Below are 23,247 nucleotides of genomic sequence, written 5' to 3'. Positions count from 1 at the left end.
TAAGTATGGAGACGGTTTCTGCTCCTCTTGTTTTGTTTTAATCGTCATGTTTAAAGTCCTTACAAGGTCGGCAACACACATCACTCATAATTGTGATTTGTATGACAAATGCTGATATACCAAAAGACGAAGATAGTGGTAACAGGTAAAAATAGTGGTAGCAGTAATAGTAGTGGTATATAGTAGTAGAAGCAGAAATACTTGAGCCATGAAACGTCGGTTAATGAAAGAGAACATAACGTTTAAAATACAGTATTGATTATCATTGTCTTTTTAGACAAGCAACATTAAACTCAAACGGTAAATCATCTAATCATCTAACCCTAAAACAGATACAGAATTGCGTCTTAAATTATTGTCGTACACATTGTGCAATTCTTTGGTGACGCCTTTTTGTAAGCTGCCTGTCTGACGAAATTCATTATTGGACGGCAGAATCAGGGAGGCGACATCATTTAGCTTAATATGGCGATCTTCGTTACACGATGAATCGTAGTCCCTAGATCGAGATGCTGATGGCGTCCTCGTAAATTGCAATGACCAGAATAATGGCCACGCCCAACAAGAAACCGATGTTCTGCAGCAGAGCTATGGTCGTCTTACTGGACTTGCCCTTGTACGCATGGAGAATGGGCAGCTGTAGATTATCAGAAATATGCATACACATAGTTAATGGACGCAATCAATGATATGCATTTGTATAGCCTCTGATATGTCATCACCCATTTTCCGAGCGTATTACACAACAAACGTCTTGCCCTCTGAGATAGTCAACTTTGCCTTTTCTCGGATTATTGTCAGTGAAAACATGCGCCAAAAAAACAAACAAACAAACAGAATCCAAGAAATGTGAAGCAAAATAAAAGAAAAATTATTGATGTCACAAAAAAAAAAAAAATATATATATATATATATATATATATGTCACCTATTCAAATATTCTTTTGGCCAAATAAGTGAACTGTGTGATCAGGGTATTCATAGAATGACGAAGCTAGCATGAATGTTCATGGCACAGGTCCTAAGGACGTAATTATTATTCTAACCCTCTGCGTGCTACATTCATTTTCCGTCCATAAGCATAACATGCGTGAAATTCGTGCATACTTGATTGATTGGCGTAGAGAGGGTTAAAGAACAGGCAGGGAAGGAACTCACCATGTCCACAAGAGCGACGTAGAGGAACATTCCCGCCACCACGGCAAAGATCCATTCCCGGGCCTCGGAGGCCTGGGTCAGCGGGATCCCGATCCAGAGACCGAGGAAAGCCGTGCAAGCCGAGAAGAGGTTCAACAGGAGAGCCGTGCAGAGTTTCATTCCCTGCTTCAAGAGGACGGCCAAGTCACCTAACATAGACAAAAATATCCAAGATTATTACCTATATGAGGTAGTATCGCGGGGCAAGTTGGTATTTTGATCGGTCGTCGAGGTAAGCGGGCGATATTAGTGCGTGCCGTCCTCCATCCGGGTCTTGCCATTCACTTTACATGTAAACATTCCGGTCAATCACAAAGAGGCGACATTCACAAATCTGGGACACACGCACCGCCGAAGAATTCCAATAAATCAACTCATACAAGGTCGACTACTTCCAGCAGCACTACGCGTCAAACAATGACGAGTCCACTTGTGCTCAATAACTGCAAAGTGACCATCAGTTGTATCACAACTCTCCAAATTGAAACAGAAGCAAAAACAAAGTGTAAATACGTTCAGATGTTTGAAGTTCGCCTGTTACAACTACATAATAATGTATCTACAAGTAGGAAGTTGGAGTTAAATGATTTACATTGATGAAAATTATGATGCAAATATTCGACACGTTGGTGATGATCTACAGGTACTAAAATGTGGCTTGATATATATCATAGTGTACAGCCGTATTCACATATTTTCCTAATTTACCTAGGGGATAGGTAATAATTATGATATTGACTGGCCTTGAGGGAGATACCAGAAAAAATATTGCCCGCACTGAAAGGTTATTGCCCTCGTCTTCGACTCGGGCAATATTCTTTCAGTGCCGGCAATATTTTCTGGTATCTCCCTCCAGGCCAGTCAATATCATATAAATGTTATCAACATTTGAATCCAGCAGGACTTTTTTTCCTACATAAGCTAGGATCATATCATTAGCAAGTCTTAATCCTAATGTTTATCTTGAATCCAAGCATATTTCATTGCTATACTTGTGACACTGTTCATTTCATAGAACCTGATTATCAAGAAGACTCGCAAGATTTGAACTTGAACGCATTTGAACATGTGCGTTTATGGAAAATGTGCTTTATAAAATGTGAGTATTATCATTACTACTATAATTACTGCTATCATAATCATTACTACCATTATATCAGTCTGTTATCATTATAATCAAATGGAGAACTGAGAACTGTCGCAGATTGTGGTCTCTTTAAAGGGTAGTGCAAGGAAATCAAAGTCATGAATTTTACGTGTTTTAATGACGCCATGGCTGTCATATTCGGTACATCTAATCAGCTGATCAAGGTCAATTTGATGGTGAAGCTGGGTGTATTTACATCCCATACCCACCCAGTTCATGAGGCAGTTCGTGGCAGAGCACGGCGATGCTGGTGGACAGGCCGGCCCCCAGGCTGACGGTGAATGCCGCCCCGATTGCCAGACCGTCCCCGAAGTTGTGCAGCGAGTCGCCAAGGAGTATCATGACAGCTACCGTGTTGAGGCCTGGACATCGACGTATAGCGGGGAACAACATTTCATCCACGGGTCAAACGCACGCATGCAAAAACGGGATAAAACAAGCCAAGCTGAATATTCATGTGGCAACGAAAAAACAAGCACATCACTTCCCTAATTCAATATGAATAATTCATAATATCATTACTACGGAGGGAGTTCTCCAGAAAAGAAAGAAAGAAACAAAAACACAACATAACATCACATGAACGTCAGGTAACTTCAGACATTGTACAGTTCTTTAACTGGATGAAATGAAAAAAAAAATGCCATATGATAGGCAACCGTATAGCGTCTACGTATTACCATTCTCTATCAATGTTCTTTTTTAATTAAAAAGGGAAATATAGTGGATTCCCGTTATAACGGAGTCCTCGAAACCTATTATTTTCTTTCGTTATATCGAGACTTCGTTACAACCGAACAATAATAAGCAATCAAAAACAAAAAGAAGAAAAAGGCACACACAAAGAAAGAAACAAAGAAAGAAAGAAAGAAAGAAACAAACAAACAAGCAGCGGATAATGTCGTGGCCTGAACTTTTACTTTGTTGTTACAAGCGGAATTCCGTAATAACCATTCTCGTTATAACGGGAGTGCACTGCAACAAACCTCAACTGAAACAACAACAACAACAACAACAACCCGATGACAACAACAACAACCACAAAACATAACAAAACACACACACTATAAACACCTTGAACCTTACCTTCAAAGCGTGGTTCGGATTCTGTCTCCATGGTTCCATACTCGCACTTTGTCTGAAACGTTAAAGTAATCGAGAGGGAAATGGGAATTAGGGAAAAGAAATCTAAATCTGTCGCAAGCATTTCGGACGAGTTTCGTTGTTTTTGTTCTGTTCTGTTCTGTTCTGTTCTGTTTATTCAAAGGGGGTAAGGCACTCCAATAAACTCCAGATGAACTTGGAGTCCTGTGAAGGACCGGAGTTTAGGTTTGTTTGTCTTTGTTTGGGATTGTTGGTTGGTTGTTGACCTCCTTGTATTTCAATAAAGGCTGCTTGCAGATACGACAAGGTGTTCGGTGCTAGTAACCATATGTTTTGTTGCCCTTCACTACGGATGCAAATTCTTAATCGTTTCGTTATCTGTATAGAGGGCGCATTAACTACCGCCTTTGCATGTCTTCCTTCTTGGAGGCTATAGAATCTATCGAATTGTATCGACCAAATGAAACAACAACAACAACAACATAAGAATATAATCACAAAAACACATAGAAGAAAGGGGGGGGGGGTTAAGGAAATGTCAATACCTTCTGGTTGATTAGAGATACAGAGCATGGACTCCCGTTATAACGAAGATCTCAGGACCGGCAATTTTCTTTCGTTATATCAAAATTTCGTTACGACCGAACAAATTAATGAATAAACAAACAAACAAACAAATAAACAAACAAACAAACAAACAAAAAACATAGGGAGGATAACGTTGCGGCCTTAATTTTTATTTCGTTGTCTCCGGAATTTCCTTATAACCGTGTTTGTTATAACGGGAGTCCCTGCATCATCTTTATCTAAGGGATAGTTTTACCAGTTCTTTTTTGGACTCCGAGAGCTTGAGCGATGCTGGCGTCTCTCCATTCTTCTCACCGGCATAACCATTCTCCGTAAAACCCGTCTCGTCAGTGTTCGGTGGTACACCATTCACTCCGGCGTCGCTGACGGCATTGTTGTTCGAGTTGGTGAACCACTGGCGAGAAACAACACCGATTTGATCATCATTACATATTTGCACCTTATCTTTATTTTTCATCACTTATTTCATGTTTGCTCTTTTCCACTTCTGTATGTGTGTGTGTGTGTGTGTGTGTGTGGTGCTCTTGTTGTTGTTCTATACACTCTGCAGAAAGATCGGTGTAAGATTTAACACAGTGGGTGTTACCATTTATGAAGAGACGATCAAGTGTCAATAGAGGACCACACTGACAGGTGTAGAAGTTATGTATTGCTGTGATGGTGTAAAAAGTGCTCATCTGACACATGTGGTGTTAATTATCATAATCCAACAATGACAAAACATGGTGTTGATTTGATATTGCTGGTGATATAAGTCTATGGTATAACATTCGCCCTATGTCAATTGGAGACCACATCATGGTGGTTACCGTGGTTTTGTGGTGTAAATGTGTTCACATCTTTTTTTCCCCCAAAAAACAACAACAAGTACTTAATCGAAAAGTTCTTGTTCGTCTTGTTGAGGTTCAAAACCAACAAGTAGAATAGTAACTAATGACCTATCTTAAACTCACACATGAGCACCGGGTATCTAACACTAGCTCGCTGTTTCGTTATCATTTCACATCCATCTATTTGCCGTGCAGGGATATCCCTACGACCAGTGTACACATTGACAGGGTTAGATCCACTCCTTTTCCTTTAACGTAACTTGTTTGGCACTTCTATCATTTTGATTGAATTCCATTATTTGGCAGTTGCCTTCCAATAATCACGTTGATTGCTTTTTTGTAATTAAATCGCAAGTTTGAAATGCTTACATAAGCATCTCCATTTTATTTTCATGAAAATTTATGACGCTGAACTAATGAAATGACAACTGAAGGATAAACACTAGAGTAAAGTAATTAATTAGTAAAAAAAAATCATTATGGAAACTGAAATTGAAGTATATGCATGCAAATATGATATTTTCAAATTTGCAAAAGCGAGGTCATTATAAAAAGCATATAACCAAAAATCGTTTACAATGATACTGCTTTTGTTGCACAACAAGAAACATATTTTATGAAGGTCTTATTTTTGTTATTTTAAACAGCTATTCGAATGAGTTCATGACTGGTTTTGAACAATATGTATGAGCACAGACGGATATTTCCCCTGGACCTACTCCCATAAGGTGGGTGAGCTGCTCGAACACGAAGAAGATGTAAATGGACATCTCCACCACCAAGCAGCGCCACACATAGGCGAGCTCTTCGCTGCTCGGTGCGTGCGCCTCGCCTGGTGCGTGAACGTGAAGCCCGACGGCCTGTAAGAAAAATAATTTTACAAGTATACAGTCATGGTATATAATATGTTTACATCGACGCCATTGAAAACGCCAATTAATAAAAATGTTACTATCCGTCGCTTTAAGTAGATAGATTAGGGACTATATAGCACTAACTTTATATCAATAACTTTTTTTATTCGTTTCTTTGTTTGATTGTTTCTCTAAATGCATTTGAGAATAATGATATGACACGTGAAAATAACATTGATATTTGATATGTAATGCTCAAAGATTATATTTTACATGGACCCTATCAACTATTATCATTCTTTTCTTCTTCTCTTTTAACTATGGCACACATTTTAATGAAACAAAGAGTTCATTGTAGTCTTACCCTATTTTTGAAATAAATGAATGCTTATCATTATGTCATAGACTGTATAGTGATTGCAACGTTCGCAATCCATGTACAATGATGAAAATCACTTTTTGTTTACCCGTCACCTGAGAGAATGTTATCAATTTTTCGTCGAGACGTCGGCGCGTACTCACCTGTGGGATAAGATGTAAGATGGCATCACCAGACAGCGTGGCTACGGCAAGAGCAATCATGAATTGAATGGCCTTCTCGTAGAATTCAGATGACATGCAGGGTACGAAGGCCCCTCCTAGAAGAGATATGGCGCTGATGATGGCCACGGCTAGGGTCCCGTAACCCCAGACTGTGTACGGAAGAAAAGAGTAAAAACGATTGCAGGCCTTTTTTTTTCGTGTAAGACAAAATAGCACATTAACTATATTATTCTATTGACTTGACAACAACAACAACGACAACAACAAGTCATGTAGTAAACACTCCAAGAGAATGGGGAGCACAATAATTTCGAACCATTGGATGCGTGAAACTTTAACAACGTATTAAAGCGGCTAGATTGCTCCCTCGCTAGCTTCTCCCGACACTTCCCCTAATTTATAGAACGGAGGATGTAATATGGGAAATGAGTTGTTAACCAACCTAAATTAATTTTTAGTCCACGATGGAATGTTCCATCCAAGGAAACTATCTTAAATAAAAACTAATACATGAAATCAACATTTCAGTGAAATGCATGTACCAGCTGCAATTGGGTAGACGTCAATACGTAATATAAATGTAAAGTTCAACAATGTGTAGAACAGTGTTCATACTCTGGGCATTTGTAATCGTCGAGGGCTCGCTGGCGGACTCTGCGCATGCTCCGCTCAGGATCTGTTGTACGAGGGAGGAGGAGAGCTCGGCGAACTGGGCCTCGGTGATCCCGGCTTCGTGGTCGACGGCGTACACATCGAGGAGTTCCTCGGCCGAATAGCACGTCTGAATGACAAACCAAAATCAGAAGCAAACGATTTAAGCCATGCGCCTACAGACTGTCGAATCGTTTCCTCGATTCGATTCAGTTACAGTTTGCCCATACATTTCTTTAAAGGGATCGTATAGTTCTGGTTGAGACCTGATTTCAGGTTTCTAACATTTTTTTGGTGAGATAATGAGAAACCTCCTATGAAGTATAAAAAGAGCATGTCGTTCCACGAGGAATTCAACTTTTATTTGATGAAAATTGGTTTTGAAATGGCTGAGATATCCAAAACAGAGCGATTCTAATAAAGTGTGGGACCCACATTTTATTACGGTTGCTTTGTTTTACTCTGTTTTTGGATGTTTCGGTCATTTCAAACCCGATTTTCTTCAAACAAACTTTGAATTCCTCTTAAATTGGTACGCTCTGTACTATTTCATAAAGATTTTCTTGGTATCTGACAAAAAGTTATTAGCCCAATTTTCATCTCCACCAATAATGTACTGTCCCTTTAAGCTACAAGTATGTTTTGTTTGTTTTTTGTGCAATAATTTTGCTCGAATATGCAAAAGTAAAAACTGTACTCTATTTTTTACTGTTTATGCAAATGCCATATTGTATAGTATATTTTTGTCGGAAATAAAATGAAATGTTATTAAATGAGAATGAGGTGAATAATATGCTTGCATACTTTGTGGTGAAAAAAATAAAAACTTGTTTAGGACATGACATAACACAACAATTATATTAAACACAAATTCGTAATTTAGATATTTTGGACAAATTTGCCTACCTCGTTGACGAGGAAGGAGGTTTCTGAGTGGGTGTGGTTGTGGTCGTCATGGTCATGAGGATCACTCTGTCTCTTGACCAGGCTCAGCCCTCCTGACCGGAATTGCATGTCAACACTCCGGCGATGGGCGTGATCGTGGTCGTGGTCGTGATCGTGAGCCCCTCCAATCCCGAGAGCCGCCAGCATTTCTTCGAATTCTGGCGGAAGTTCAAAAGGTAAAATCGTGATGTTATAAATGTGCAGGTCCTGAGAATACTCGATCACTGACCTGTTTTTTACGACTGTTTCAAACATGTTCTAAGAGGTCTACAACATTCGCTCAATTTAATCTGTCCTGCTTTCCTCTCGCAGAATTCGCTATTACAAGTTTAGGAATGTAAATATGAATGTGGCATTCTGTGGAGTCGAGGTAGAATTACTTGTTTGAGTGTTTGTTTTCTTTCTTTTTTGATAACTGTAATCGTACTTACTTCAATTCAATTCAATTTTATTGTTAATTTCAAGAAAATTGTAACCCGCTACAACGAAAGGATCCTAAAGTCGCTGACGGCAGAGCCGAGAAAATCGACCTTGAAGTCACATTATCAAAATTGGTCAAAACAATCGGATTCCTGCTTTTGGCATAATTTTGTAGTCATATGTTTTGTCTAGCATCTGCCGAAAATTCAAAGCCAAATGATCAACGAAAAGGCAAGAAATTAGCATTTTCTTGGCCATAGTTTTTCGTCTTCTCAACGTAACAGAAGCATGTTCGATGATTTGAATTTAGTGCCCCAACTAGACTCCGCCCCTAGCAACGAGGGAGTGATCTTATTAGTCAGTGCGTGGCATCCTAATTACTGATTGGTCGTGCTTAGACCGCTGGCGCCTAAGCTTGAATGAAAATTATGGAGGTTGCTAGAGTATACCCTCTATTGCCAAGCGGTGAAACTGTCTCGCCTCCTACTGATCATGTTAGCGTCGGAAGGAAAACTTTCAAAGCGTTTTTCTCGAAACTCTGATTTCCTCAACCGCTTGACACGCCCTAATAAGGTCATCGATATCTCAGCAACCGACTACTTTTATAACTTGTGTTATGTAGGAAATTAAAGTCGAAGAGTAAGGGAACCATATCGTGTTATTTTTCAGAAATTGTCCTCCCCCGACTTTCGGATCCTTTTGTTGCAGCTGGTCACATTTGTTTTGCTTGCATGAATATACACCACATCGGTACAAGGTGATACAACGAATGCACACATACAGACGACGTACTGACAGACACAGATTATAACATACATACACATGATAGCCCTAGTAAAGTATACAACACTAATTATGATATAATATAGTTATCAATGCGAGGCTAGAGATGATGTAGACAGCTGGTAGATTTAATTGATCTTATTAAAGCCCCGATTAAATAAACGAACAAACCATGTTCTAAGATCATTCCCGAGGTCGCATAGTCGTCAAACACCGCGTCGACAAAGGCCTCCTTGGTCGGGACCGTGGCTTCTCCGATACAGTACCCCTGGAGGAGCCCGGCTACCACAGTTTGGCACACCGATAGCATCTCTTCTCCGACAGCACCAGCTTCGTGATCGCTCACGGCTCCATCGAAGACCGACTCCACGTTGAAACACTACGGTAATGCGGATGGGAAACAAGCACGGTGAACGATTGTTGTCTTTTGATTGCAACTGATTAACAAATTGCCCTACATCGATGTAAATAGCACTGATTTGATCAGTGTTTTAGTAGTAGCCATGATTACAAAAATAAATAAAACAAAATCATGGGCTTACGTACTCGAGCAGGATTCGAAGCTACGAAATCCTGATCTCCTTTAAATCACCGAGCTTCCGCCCGACAGTACGTGCTGGTATTAATGTTTTTTAGCCTGCAGCCGGTAATGCGTAATTATTCAAATTCATTACAATGAAAACACGTCTCGACGGAAAGAATTTCATGAATTTGGACAACATGTATTTGTGATCATCTAGATACTAGAGTGCTAAGACATTTAAACTTTACTTGACCTTTCATTTTTTTTATCAGCATCAGGCATCCAAACCTGACCTCGATGTCAAATGCCAACTTTTTCAATTTCTGTAGCAATATTCTTCAGTCCAGCAAGAATTTAATGGTGCCAATTATTATGAAGAGATTTATTGCAAAATGAGATAAACACCATTCTTACAGCGTTTCAAAGTAAGTCCATCAATAGATAGAACAACATAATACCTTTCCAGTTATACCTCACTTGTGATATAACAAGGAATATAATTCAATAATTAATCACAATTATCTCCAACTAACAGAATGGAATTAGATCGTTTTGCGACAAACTCTTTATATTATAGATAAGGAGATTTCAGTAATACATGTTCTTTTAAGCAATAACAATAACTCAGTTTAAAACATCTTCGCCGATCGCGAAGGGCAGCAGCAGCTGCACTTTTGTATGTACGCCAATCGACGAACAGAGAACATCTGCTAAGGCATTAAAATCGTACTTCAAAGTTAAAATTTCGATTTAAATACTATCATATACATGATATCTCAACTCTTTGTTCATTTGATTTAAAAAAAAATCAGAAACAGAAAACAGCAACTTCAATTAATAAACTTACTGTCTTTACAGTTAAAGCATTACATGAATATCATGACTTTTACTTCTCTCTCTCTCTCTCTTTCTCTCTCTCTCTCTCTCTCTCTCTCCCTCTCTGTCTCATCACACAGACGGTATCAGAATTTCAAAAGTAGAAATTGTGAATTGTGAATTGTATGAAAATACACATAAATATGATTATGTAAAGTGGATTTGAATGATATTGCATGAATTTCATTTGAGTGTTTCATGTATTCCAGTTTCTAATACTGTAATACGAAAACATTCAGACAAACTGATTCAATATGCAGTCAAGCCTGTGTACAGCGGCCACCCAAGGGAGACGAAAAGAGTGGCCGTTATTGGCAGGCGGTCGGAGTACACGCTGTCTGATGGCCTTTCTCTTGGGGGATTTTTCACTGGTATCATATGGCAGGTGGCCGCTAAGACGTTTTTGACTGTATTGTAACCGTGATGTACTGACATTTCAAGTCATTACCATTGAGACTGTTGCCTCCGAGTAAGAGTCACTGATCGAGTCCAATATGGCGTCCAAATCGTCCTCAGACAGAGTGTCGTTTGCTCCGTCGCTACCAGCAGAACGTAGCGCACCCTCTACAGCTTCCTCGCTCAAGTCTGTGCCGCCTTCGCCCGCCTCGCACACGGACTCCAGCTCGTACGTTCCGTAGAGGATTGCTGCGGTCGCGTGCAGAAATGCGTGCTCTTCAAAGCCGTAGGCATGGTTGACGTTGAAGGCAGCAAACACGTCATTGGTGAACGACGTCACGCACTGGAAAACAAAACAAAACAAAACAAAATAAAGCAAATGAATCAAAATCTTTCAGGAGATTAAGCTTAGATGATACATACGAATATTATGTCAAAGACTTCTGCACTCTTTAATGAGGAAAAGACCATTGTTCCACGGATACTTTAATAGCGAAGCATGTTACAGACTTTGATATGTTACGTTTCATTTTTTTTTCACGGAGGTATAAGGTAAAGATTCTTTCCATACGTTAAGTGACTGGAAGAGTGTTTATGACTGCATCTTCCACTACACAAGAAGTGATGCACAATAACTCTATACAAACTACTGAACTACTATGAACATGTGGGGCAGACGAACTTACACTTGGAGGCTTCCGAAGCACGAAAAGTTTCTTATGCAAAAACAGTTTATCGCCACTTAAGTGTGCAAGAGTTAGGGCATCATTAAAGTGGCAAAAATTATATCTTTTTAAACAACACTCATTGCAATTTGATAAGAATCTTACAGATAAAAGAATTCAAGTGCAAAACCAATTAATTCATTTTATTTTAACAAGATAAGGGAGCTTAGACGGAAGCTGCAAATAAAAAGAAACTAATCAAAGAAAAAAATGTAGAACAAATCAGAATTTCACTTACTTTTGAGTTATTGATTTGTTCTTGACATTCACATTATATATTTTAAAATCTTCATTGCGATTTTATTTCAAATATTGACAGAGTTTCAATCAATTATTTTGTTGTCATTACCTTCAATTAAAGATATCTTAACATGATGAAAAATTACCACTGTTTTTTTTAATCAATATTATACATAATCAGAAATATAACCCACTCTATAATAATTGTCTTAAAATAGTGACCCTGCATCACAAAACCAACAGAAAGTCGCTAAACGTAAAGTTTTAGTTTATGAGAACAGACTTTAAGCTTTGAAATGATGTATAATTCAATTGAAATCGACTCTCTTAACCTACCTTACTTTTGCGATGCTAAGCTTCATGCAATGGATGGGATAAAAAACGATGTAAAACTTCATATTTACAACTTTTACAATGAAGAAACAATCATTTTAAGCTGCAATTGATCGTGATTTATTGACACATCATATACATGACTAATTCAAACTTTGAAAACAGTATCATTATCCTTTCAAAAGTTATCAGAGATGAAAATAAAATGTTCAAAGTTATTTTTTTTAATAAAATGGCAAAGGGGACTCTAAGGTACACCTAATCGCATTAACACTCTATCAAATAACTGTTATAGAAATATTGCTAAAACCATAGCTTCCCGTCCGTTTTATTGTCATAAATTTTTGAATCATGTAAAAGAAGAATAGGTCTTTAAGAAAATATTCAAAATTCAAGATTGACTAACGTGATCCGTTTCATCGATGTTGAGTCCTCACACAAAATTGAGGGGGGGGGGTTGAGACGTGCACTATTTTGTTGGCTTTGTGGTGCACGGTAGGATCTTTTTCAATATCTGCACAAAACTCATTTCCAACCCTTTGTTTGAAAAAAATAATTCTTTTTCAGTTAAGGTATTCCGAGCAAATTGCAAATTGTTTTGTCTGATGAGCAAGTACTAGATTTGCAAAACATGCGCATGTCGTTTGCATATATCTTTTTTTTTTCACTCTTATCGCAAACACGATGCAAACTTTGAAAAGGAGGCGTTGCTGTTTGTTGTTTGCAGGTTGATGTGTTACGCCCTTTTTATCTTGTTAACGGCGAAGTCTAAAACGGGCGATGTCGTCACACTCTGGACCTCTAAATGGTCGAAGACCCCACTGACGTCGACAAAGCAATCCGTCAGGCGCAGCGCAGTCACACAATAATTGTCTGCGCATGAGCGGTGAAATGCAAATTAGGAAAAGTTCAACCCCCCTCCTCCACTCTTATCGTAAATGTTGGTGGCGACACAATGGACCTCTCAATGGACGACGACCCCCATGGCTTTGACGTCGACAAAGCAACTGTAGCCGTGCGCACTAGTGCAACTGCCGACTGCGCATGAGCAGTGTAGTGCGGCCGTGGAGGAAGTAGACGCCCTAAAATCATTCTAGAAAAAAAGTTTGATGCGTCATCACAATTTGTTTTCTTCATTTTCTTGCATTTTGTAGATGTCTTTTGAAAACTTACCTTTGCATTTCTATCGATTTTCCAGGATTTCATTAAACATGATTATGATAGTCACACTTGAACGTATACTATGGCATAACACAGTATGACCATTTTGTGCAATTTATAACTCGCATTCGCATTTTGCATCCGTTTTGAAAATTATGATGTGTGTTTCGTACAAAGAAATATCGTACAGTGTAAGAAACATATATGATGATATTTCCGTATTTATCTTTGGTTTAATTTCTGTATGGCCGGTTTTTTCTGTTTGTTTGTTGTTGTTTTTTCTGAGTTGGTTGTGGTTTCGTGCGCTGACGAATGTTGCGGAGGTGGTTAAAGGGACAGTTCCACACAAAACTTAAGTCAATCTTAACGGTTCACTTAAAAAAAAAATGAAAACGAAGGCATACTCCTGATTACCAAGTTTGTTTTATTTAATGCCTTCAGAATCCGCTTGAAATTGTTATCTTGTCACTAACACTGCATTCTATCTTGTGTAATGGCTGCAGGAAAACGTCTCCAACATTTTAATTTCCATTAAAGGTACAGAAAATATTACAATCGAAGAACCACAGAAAACATCATAATTCTAACTTGGGCGAACTCGATTTTTTTTTTTTTATGAAACACCCACTCACCTATAATAAGCTTTAATATGATGTTTGATATAAACTATTTATATTGCAAGGAATTTGAAGAAAAAAAATGCAAGAGATATGCTTGAGAGGCAGAAAAGTGCAAAAGCTCTTTTGCAAATATTACATTTTCGTCACTATCATGATACCATACTTGATGAAGCTGAAATTGACCTCGTACGGCATTTATCATTCTTACATAAATCTAAACCTAAGAAAATATCTACCACATCTTATCATTCTCTTCAACTTTTCCACTACTAACATCTATATTATCTATTAATATGTTTGACCAGTTTATAGGATACCATATTGGCTGTTTAATGACATTGTGAATGACGTTTACGTTACTAACACCTTATCGAATTTGCTAGACTTTGACCAGTGACCAGAACAAACACCCCCACCCCCTAAAAAAGGTAAAGTATGTTATGTAATACGAATACTGCAACGTAAAATCTGACTAGACCTACACAATTTTTTCGGCTTAGCACTATCACAAGGGGGGAAGTGTTAAGTACATGGTGTCCATTACAAACACTGTCACAATGCTTTTTTTTTTTTGGGGGGGGGGGGGCGTTTATCATGATGCCAGTGTCCACTTAATATCAATTATATTACTTGATAGTTGAGTCTCTTTTCATTTTCATACCCGTTTCAAATACTTCATAATTCTCAAGAAAAAAATATAAAGAAATGCAAGAAGACGAAATTACAAGCTACAAAAGCACATAAATTAGTGCCTGGTCAATCATCATAATGATCAGTGCTCAATTGTCTTAGTGATCTCCTGTCTTGCAAAGAAGGAGAAATATCAAGATGCCCGTAATAGCAAAAGTGTTGAGTCGTTGGCCCAAGGTGTTACAGAGATCATAGATCACCGATAACTCTTTTGTCAAAATATCACCATTCAGAGAAAAAGAATATGAAAAGCTTATGTCAGTTTACGAAAGTTAAAGAAGTAACAAAGTGTAAGAATTAAGAATAAATTGCTTAAAGGTGAAGACACTGCAGAAAACAACAATTGAAGGAACCACAGTCACCGATAATTCAGTCGGGAAAAAAAAAAGTTTCTTTTAGTCCTTATTAAGTAGTCATACCCGGCACAAATTAATCACTTAAGCTGGACAGTAAGAAGTTCATTAAGGTTCACTGCATTGTGGAAACTTGTACTCTGAACCAACTTCGAAATGATTATAAGCCACGCAGAACTAATATGAGATGGAGACAGACACAGACAGTTTAAGACAGAAAGAGAGAAAGAGAAAGAGAGAAGCTATAGGGAGAGAGAAAACGAGGGAGAAATGGGACAGGAGGAAGGGAAAGCGGGGAGAAAGCATGTTTTCAACAATAATTGTGTATACTTTGGATTTTACTTCACAAAAGAAAACAAAATATGATTATCAATTCCACGGTAAATTTGATTTAACACCCACCTGCGAACAATTCTCGAATCTCGACGCACAATCAACTCTGTCGAATATGGTCTCGACCAGAATCTGCATTTGGTCGAAGGTGACATTTTGGTGGCCATGGATGACAAATTCGCCTTCATCTCTCTGTGTGCTCAGCTCCTCGTCCAAGAGGTAGTTTCCGATGGCCACGAAATTTTCTTCGTCGTAGTGGTCGTGGTCGTGATCACTCCTCTTCGACCTGAAATCCGACACCGAAAACGAGAAGTCGAGGAGCAATAGTATGCACACGAAACGCAGAAAAAGTTTCGTCGCCATTTTCCGTTCTGTGTCAGCGGCTGTTGTGCCGTGCGCAAAATGAAGCACGTTCAAGCGCAGCGCAGCGGGGTCTGGGTGACTGCACGGATTACAAAATTAAGCGCAGGTGTATCCAACAAGTTGACTGGAGGGGCTCGTACCCTTTGTTCTCACACGAATTACCGAATTGCGAACTCTGATCAGAGTTCCAAAGAACTTCCTTCAAGAGAAAAGAAGGCACCGCTCCCCCAGGGATTGCGGTCACCCATGCAAGACGCCATAAAACTGTCACGTGTGCGTGTAACTGTGTGTGCTTTGTGTGCATAAGGAGTTTCAGACTTTTACATAAGCTAGATTACAATCTAGTCTCTACTATCTAAGCAGCTTTTATAAAAGCGTGTGAATCTCACAGCCGTGCAGTGCAAACGCAACAAAGAGTCCAATGCTTTAAATCGATCAGGCCTACGAAAGCGACAATTTTAAAGAAAATATTGATCGTTAAGAAAACAAACAACTAACAAACATAAACTGATCGAAGTCATAGTTTTTTTTCCACAGTGAACTAACATGGGAATAGATTTACGAATTTAATAAGTAACGCTCAATATTATTCACACTTTCATATTGTGTGTGGATACTTTAATAAGCAACTGTCACACAGGGTTGCGGAATAAAAAGAAAAGAAAGAGAACTTTAACGAAGACGGTTTGTTTGCGCATAATTACGGATAGAGATTCCAAAGTTTACCCAATATTTTGCTCTCTATTTTTGATATGATAATTTGCTTTTTGTCACTCCTTTCATTTTTAATAAATAGAGTTACATTTTGCTTAGGTCTTCATTGTTTTTCTGTATTATTATTTTTTTCAAGGGAGAGGAAGAGCTGTGTCTCCTCTTAAGTAGCATTTTCGGTGATTGTGTATGAAGATTCATTTTTCGTGTAGCATATTCATTTGGATATTTGATTATATAGGTTACAGTATAGGCTTAAATATTGTTATGTTGAATATCATTTGGTGCACTGTTTTTAGTCTTGCCAAGAGGGCGTATGTTGGCGAACACAAGTGATACAATTTCCAGTTTGTATACCATGTGTAAATTATAATTATGATTGCTAAAATCAAAACGTACCACCAAACAACAGCAACAACAACATTAATAACAACACCATCCAAAATAACATCACCCACAACAACATCATCAACAACAACAGCAACAGCCTTGTAGTAACGACTAGCACTTTGAAATTCAGATATTACAAAATACTGCTTCGCGTTAGATATTTGTTTAAGATATCAAAGGTCAATTGCTGTATAGCGGCAAGAACTGGATGGGCTGCCTGACAAACAATGTGAATAAATTCACGTTCACGTAATTTCTCGTTTCGTCGAGTATTAATAAATCAACGGCGTCGACAATAATTACCCTGGGGCCAATATCAAATGATCGGAGGGTGCATGATATTCTAGGTTATATATACTATGAACTGTATAATGTCGGTTTTATATTGATGCAGCATTATTACTTGTGGAATTAACAGCTTCATAGATCCTATATTAATTCAAATTCAGATTCAAACTGACACAACCAGTCAAAGAAGGAAGCAAAATGGCGCCTAAATGACTTATGAACCACACCTAGCGTTAAAGGGGATGGCTAGTAACTGATCAGTGGGAATCAGTGGGAATGCTGGAAGTGCTTTTTTAGTGGAACACTGTTTTCCATCATTATGATTATTTACTATTTTTGTTGCCATGACAAAGTGTATTGTTTCTTTTTTAGGACATCATTCGTGTATAATATACTTTATATTGTATTGAAAAAATCCTTTATCAGACGAGTGTAAGAGAAATGAAAAAAAAATTGTATCACTTTGGATTATGTCAACTTTTTCTTTTCTTTTCTTTGTGATGATGGAAATAAATAAACTATTGAATTGAATTGAATTGAAGATGATTGTTCCAATCCTTGTGGGATTCATTTAAGAGTACATTATATATCTATTGTTGTGTGAAAATTATTGCTTCAGAATGGTCTCATATTCAAGTAATGTGCAGTTTAATGTTTCCAGGTTAGCATGCCTGGTCAGTGACGGGGCATTAATCTGCACATTACTTGATTATGAGACTGTTCTGAAGCAAATAATTTTCACACAACAATAGACACATAATGTACTCTTAAATGAAACCCACAAGGATTGGAACAATCATCCCTCAGCATTCCCACTGATTCCCACTGATCGGTTACCAGCCATTCCCTTTAATTGAAATTTACACATTATACTCAACATTTTCGCATTTTGAAATTTGCTATCCCTTATCTATGCATCACCCCTTTACCAATACCATCAATATCCAAAACGGTATGCAATAGACCCCTGGACCACGCAGCGCCAGAGCCTATCATACCGGGAGAAAAGTTGCATTCATTTGGGGGGGGGGGGGGGGGCAGGGATGGAGGGTGGTAATTAGGAGTGTTAAATTCCCCAGGTTAATATGATAATGAAAATAATGATGGTGATGGCAATAATTATGATAATCATATAAATGAAATAATAGTACCATCAGGAAACGTACGTAAGTAATAGAATTGAGAGTGGTTAAAGTAATGTCAGATTGGCAAAGTGTAAGTGGAAATAATGTCAAGGGTAAATGTATCAGTGCTATAAACGCCGTGGGTTTACAAATACAACATAACAGGTTACACCGTCAAGAGAAATCAGGTCAAGGGTGAAAATACCAGAGGTAAAACTGGGAGATATTAAATACACGTGTAGGATATCTGAAAAGTGTTACACATCAAAATTCAAAAGGGTGACATGGCATGTGTACCATCTGTACGTCGTCCCCTTAAAGGCATAATTTACCATTCTATTTGCAAATGAAACAAAACCCAGCATTAGTGCTTTAAAGTAGTTCTTAAATGTGAGTAGGGATAGAAAAAAAAAAACAATGTAATGATTTGAACCAGTATAATCGATGGTATTATTAGATTTACAAAATGTGAACATTTTTTCCAAACTCAACCGTCTACAGTTATGGTTTAACGAGAACAATTGCGATTTCCCCTTATATTTCAAGCTTTATTGCAAAAAAAAACAAACAAATATATATATATATATATATGTTAGGATGTTTTGTGACACAACTGACCTACACATAATTATGGTTCAAAAGTGATATCTTGAACATTTTTAATATCGATGCTCCGAAAGGTAAACTGGGTCTTTAATGATATCGCTCCACGCATCCTTTAATATATCGCTCCACGTTTGAACCAAGAGTTCGAGATTGCAGTGATCCACAAACGAAATGGAAAGGTTCTGCAATGATGGGGTTGATGATTAATCATGGCAAAAGCAATAGCGCGTCGGCTTAGCCATGTGAAATAGCCATTAACAGATGTCATTGAGAAGGTGAACGGCTTTTTGTTTCTTGTCAGCAATTGCCCTCATGCAGTGAAAGCCGGATGCGATAAGACGCCCCAGGCTGGCTGTCTGAGCATTAGGGAAGGACTCCGGACGTAATCTGGTCCATAAATGACAACTCAAGATCCCCAAGATGTGACGTCATAGCTTCCAGATTTTACCTATCGCAAATTATGGTGCGGAAAACATGTGAGTATAATGAGTTGGTTATAGACTTATACAGGATCACCTCGTCACATTCAAGGGAAAAACAAAATATGTTTCCTACTTACAGTCATTCATGGGGATCACGTACTTGGAAAGATCAATAACAATGACTTTATCAAAGAAAAAGAATCAATATCACCTTGAAGACAGACCCCAGTTGTGAAGACGTTTTCAAGCAGCTTCTTAAAATGATGGTTTGTTCAGGACTTGGTAGGGGGATTTACGAGATAATGACTAAATGGAAACACTTTCAAACTATCAAAGAGCAAAGATTCCAAGAAAAAAATCAAAATGGATTTGACGGCAATCGACTGTAAAATTGCTGAGATATCCCCCCCCCCCAAAAAAAAAAGAAAGAAAGAAGAGTAAAACAAAGTAGTCCGAATAAAACGTGGAATCCACCTGTTATAAGGACCTCTTTGTGTATGGATATCTCAGCAATCAAATCATCAATTTTCACGATAACGTAATTATTATTTTGGCATTGAATTCTTCCTATAAATGCATGTTCTTTGCTATTTCATGTGTGGTCTCCACTTATCTCGCACATAATTCAATCACCAAACTCATCATAGCACCCCTTTAAGGGTTGCCTGATATAATGTGTGCCATGTGTAGCGCACGTCAGGGGGTCACTTCAACCCTGTTCCCACTATCGAGTCTACAAAAAACAGATTGTTCAAAAAAAAAAAAAGACGTTCACATAGTCGGTTACCAATCTCTGTCCTGGAGAGCCAATTAGTTAATACGTCATGTATACCCCCAATCGTTAGAGATTCCTCCTCATATCAGCCACTCGTTTATTCTATTGCTGCCGACCATGTTGTAAAAAAGTGTATTGGATCACAGTCTGAAGAATCCAACCTGGTTGGTCCACTATCATGTGAGTGTCAGCCATGTCGCGCGCGTGATCCTCATCGGACGATCTTGCCTCATCGGATCACCTCCCAACATGTCTGACATTGATCTGATAGTCGACCAACACTAGTCGGATCCATCGGCCTGTCATTCGTTACACTATACATTGGGTAACCGGAAGCGATAAACGTTGCTTCCAATGAGTGACCGACGAGGAAAAATTTTTTATTTTGAATGCTTTTATGCATACTGAAAGGAGCAAATCACACATATTTTGAAACCCCTACATGTTGCAAAGTGAATATCGTTAACTTGTTATTGTTTTTGTTATTGTTATTTTGTTTTGCTTTGCTTTTATTTGCTTTCGGTTTGCTTTTTGCTATCGCTGTCATTTTAAAAGGCAACTGCGACCCATAAGGCCATGTTGAAAAAACATTACATGTATATTGTTAGCATTATGCGTTGATGCCTCATCTGTTTTTAAATAACTTCTGAATCCGCTCGAAACCTTATAGAATGTTCATCAGTTTAAGATTATCAATGACATACAGAAATAGAAATTACAAGGAAATTTAGTAACGATCACTACTAATATATCAGGTCTGTGAGTTGATATCATATCGATATACTTTTTTTTTAACTGGTCATCATCTGTAAAACTAGAGAGAGAGAGAGAGAGAGATGGAGAGAAAGACAGAAAGACAGAGGGAGAGGAAGTGAGAGACAGAGAGAGATACTAATACTCCCATGTTATTACTGTCATTAGTATTATTATCATCATCATTTAATATTATCACTGTTATCATTATTATCATATTATCATCATCACCATCGTAATCATCATTATCATTATCTCTATTATCAGCTCACTCCTCTTTACAACTGAAATTAGAGGGGAACAAAACCTAGAGAGAAATGTGGATCGAGTGAAAGCAGCAACATTAGTAGAACACAGTCAATGAAAGTTCGAGGAAAATTGGACAATCGATGGACAATTTATGCGTTTTTTAACGATTTGATGTTGGAACCGCCTGAGGGGAGACTTCTAAATGTTATGACGTCATGTCTGGATAACAGTGATATTATTAAGAAATTTATATATATATATATATATATATATATATATATATATATATATATATATATACATATATATTCATATATAATATATATAAGCATATACACACTTGGTGATTCTATCCTTCTATGAAGAGTGCTCGATATCCTCAAAGGAAGAGCTTTAGACAGAAGTGTTGGAACATGTTCACTCGGTTGACAGCAGGTTCATCCGTATTTATTGCTACTCGGAGTTTCATGTCACCTCCATGAGGCGCAATCATCAGGCAATTTATAAAATATATATAAATGGAATTTCGTAAACCAAGTTAACAAAGAATCAAGAGGATGGTGATAACTGTGACAGTTATTTCAAATGCAACGTAGATACGTTTCGAGAGTTGTAAATTCTCGTACGTGTACAATAGATAAAGACATAAATCGATCTGATGTAAACATATTCAAGGTCAGCCAATGTTAGCATATTCGGAAAGATACACTTTCGTGTTGTCCCTGAGGACGCAACACCTATGCTGGACTTTACTAAACGTGTGAGGCAGAGTAACTCCTATATAATTCACACTCTAGAAAATGATGGAGAAGATAAAGGAAAGTCAACGTTTCTATCAATTATAATCATAACTACATTATGTTTCAAACCACTATGCCATATTTCCATAATAATATGTTTCAAATTACCACGCAACTTTTTGTTTTCAAAAAAATCCTAAATGGTCATTACTTTCGAATAAGCAGATTCACTTTTTATTCATGTCGATTTACTGAGATTTACATCTTGTAAGCATCGTCTAATCTAATTACATGCCATTCATCGCAGGCAAGATGCCGTCAAATTTAAGACGCCATTAATTGTTTAGCATGTTTCTTCTTTCACGAATACTTACGGGTATCTATGTGAGCGAGGGATAGACAACTTTTTATTACCTATCAAAACTGAACTTATTTCTTCATTATTCATACCTTTATTGAGTTAACTGCGCTCTATATTTGAACTTCATATTGAAAGATGTTTTACTACCTGTAAAATTGTCATTTAAAGGGGATAGCTAGTAACTGATCAGTGGGAATCAGGGGGAATGCTGGGGAGTGATTGTTCCAATTCTTGAGGGATTCATTTAAGAGTACATTATATATTTATTGTGTGAAAATTATGTGCTTCAGAACGGTCTCATATTCAAGGAATGTGCAGTTTAATGCCCCGTCACTGTACAGGCATGTTAGCCTGGAACCATTAAATATTGTTCACACAACAGTATAGATACATAATGTACTCTTAAATGAATCCAACAAGGATTGGAACAATCATACCCCAGCATTCCCACTGATTCCCACTGATCAGTTACTAGCCATCCCCTTTAAAAGAGATTCCATTAATTTCAGTTCAAAGGCAGTTCTGAGAAGGATTACATAATAACAAAACATCAGTGCGGGTTCCATATTGCCATAAGACCTGAGAAAATCAATAATATTGATGAGCTTCGTTACAAAGGGCCTACACTGCAAAAAGTCCGGTGTTAAATAATGAACACCGAGCTGGTGTTAAATTTTCGGTGCTCATTTATGGTGTTAAATTAACACCTCCGGGTGTCATTTCCAAATTTTAAACTGTTTTTTGAAGAGTTTCTTACTAACTGCACTTCTTGTTGATTTTCAATTTAAACAAGACGATCAAGAATTTTACATTAAAATACTAGATTTTTGAAAAAAATGTGAAAATAAATTTACACCAAAGTAACACCAGCTGGTGTGGTCTCTTATTGAAGCTGGACGGGTGTTAAACCATTGATATTAACACCAACAAATATCAAATCAACACCATGTGGTGTCATTTTTGAGTTTTGATTGTCAAAATAACACCAGGTACAGTGTCAAGTTAACACCACGAAGTGTCAGGTGAACACTTTTCAACACCATCACAGTGCATTTTTAACACCTGTGGGTGTGGTCCTCTATTGAAGTTTGATCGGTGTTAGATTTAACACCCATGGTGTTAAATCTAACACCGATGTTTTTACAGTGTAATT

The 23,247-nt window shown here is 37.8% G+C and overlaps 1 protein-coding gene across 1 annotated transcript; it reads right to left on the bottom strand.

Annotated features, from left to right (window-relative positions):
* Positions 1-321: 321 nt before the first annotated feature.
* On the bottom strand, positions 322-15,675 carry LOC139737818 (metal cation symporter ZIP14-like). Its single transcript, XM_071648491.1, has 12 exons — positions 15,382-15,675; positions 10,910-11,200; positions 9,234-9,441; positions 7,830-8,017; positions 6,879-7,044; positions 6,243-6,412; positions 5,586-5,726; positions 4,272-4,430; positions 3,431-3,482; positions 2,554-2,706; positions 1,159-1,346; positions 322-637 (listed from the first exon to the last, which is right to left on the bottom strand). The coding sequence occupies exons 1-12, from the start codon at positions 15,673-15,675 to the stop codon at positions 500-502; spliced, it is 2,148 nt and encodes a 715-aa protein (XP_071504592.1). The 3' UTR covers positions 322-499.
* Positions 15,676-23,247: the final 7,572 nt, after the last annotated feature.

This window comes from Diadema antillarum, unplaced genomic scaffold (genome assembly GCF_040938485.1).
Source record: "Diadema antillarum isolate AM-2024a unplaced genomic scaffold, OU_Dant_1.0 seq00000708_RagTag, whole genome shotgun sequence".
Classification (NCBI taxonomy): Eukaryota; Metazoa; Echinodermata; class Echinoidea; order Diadematoida; family Diadematidae; genus Diadema; species Diadema antillarum.
The sequence above is the reverse complement of the archived record's forward strand: the minus strand, read 5'-3'. Positions and strand labels throughout refer to the sequence as shown.

Excerpts from the sequence above, each read along its gene's own strand:
- LOC139737818 (XM_071648491.1), bottom strand. The coding sequence starts at position 15,675 with ATGGCGACGAAACTTTTTCTGCGTTTCGTGTGCATACTATTGCTCCTC. Across the intron at positions 9,442-10,909 it reads CGGAGGCAACAGTCTCAATG|TGTTTCAACGTGGAGTCGGT; the intron begins GTAATGACTTGA and ends GCATTACCGTAG. Across the intron at positions 3,483-4,271 it reads CGGAGTCCAAAAAAGAACTG|ACAAAGTGCGAGTATGGAAC; the intron begins GTAAAACTATCC and ends TTAACGTTTCAG.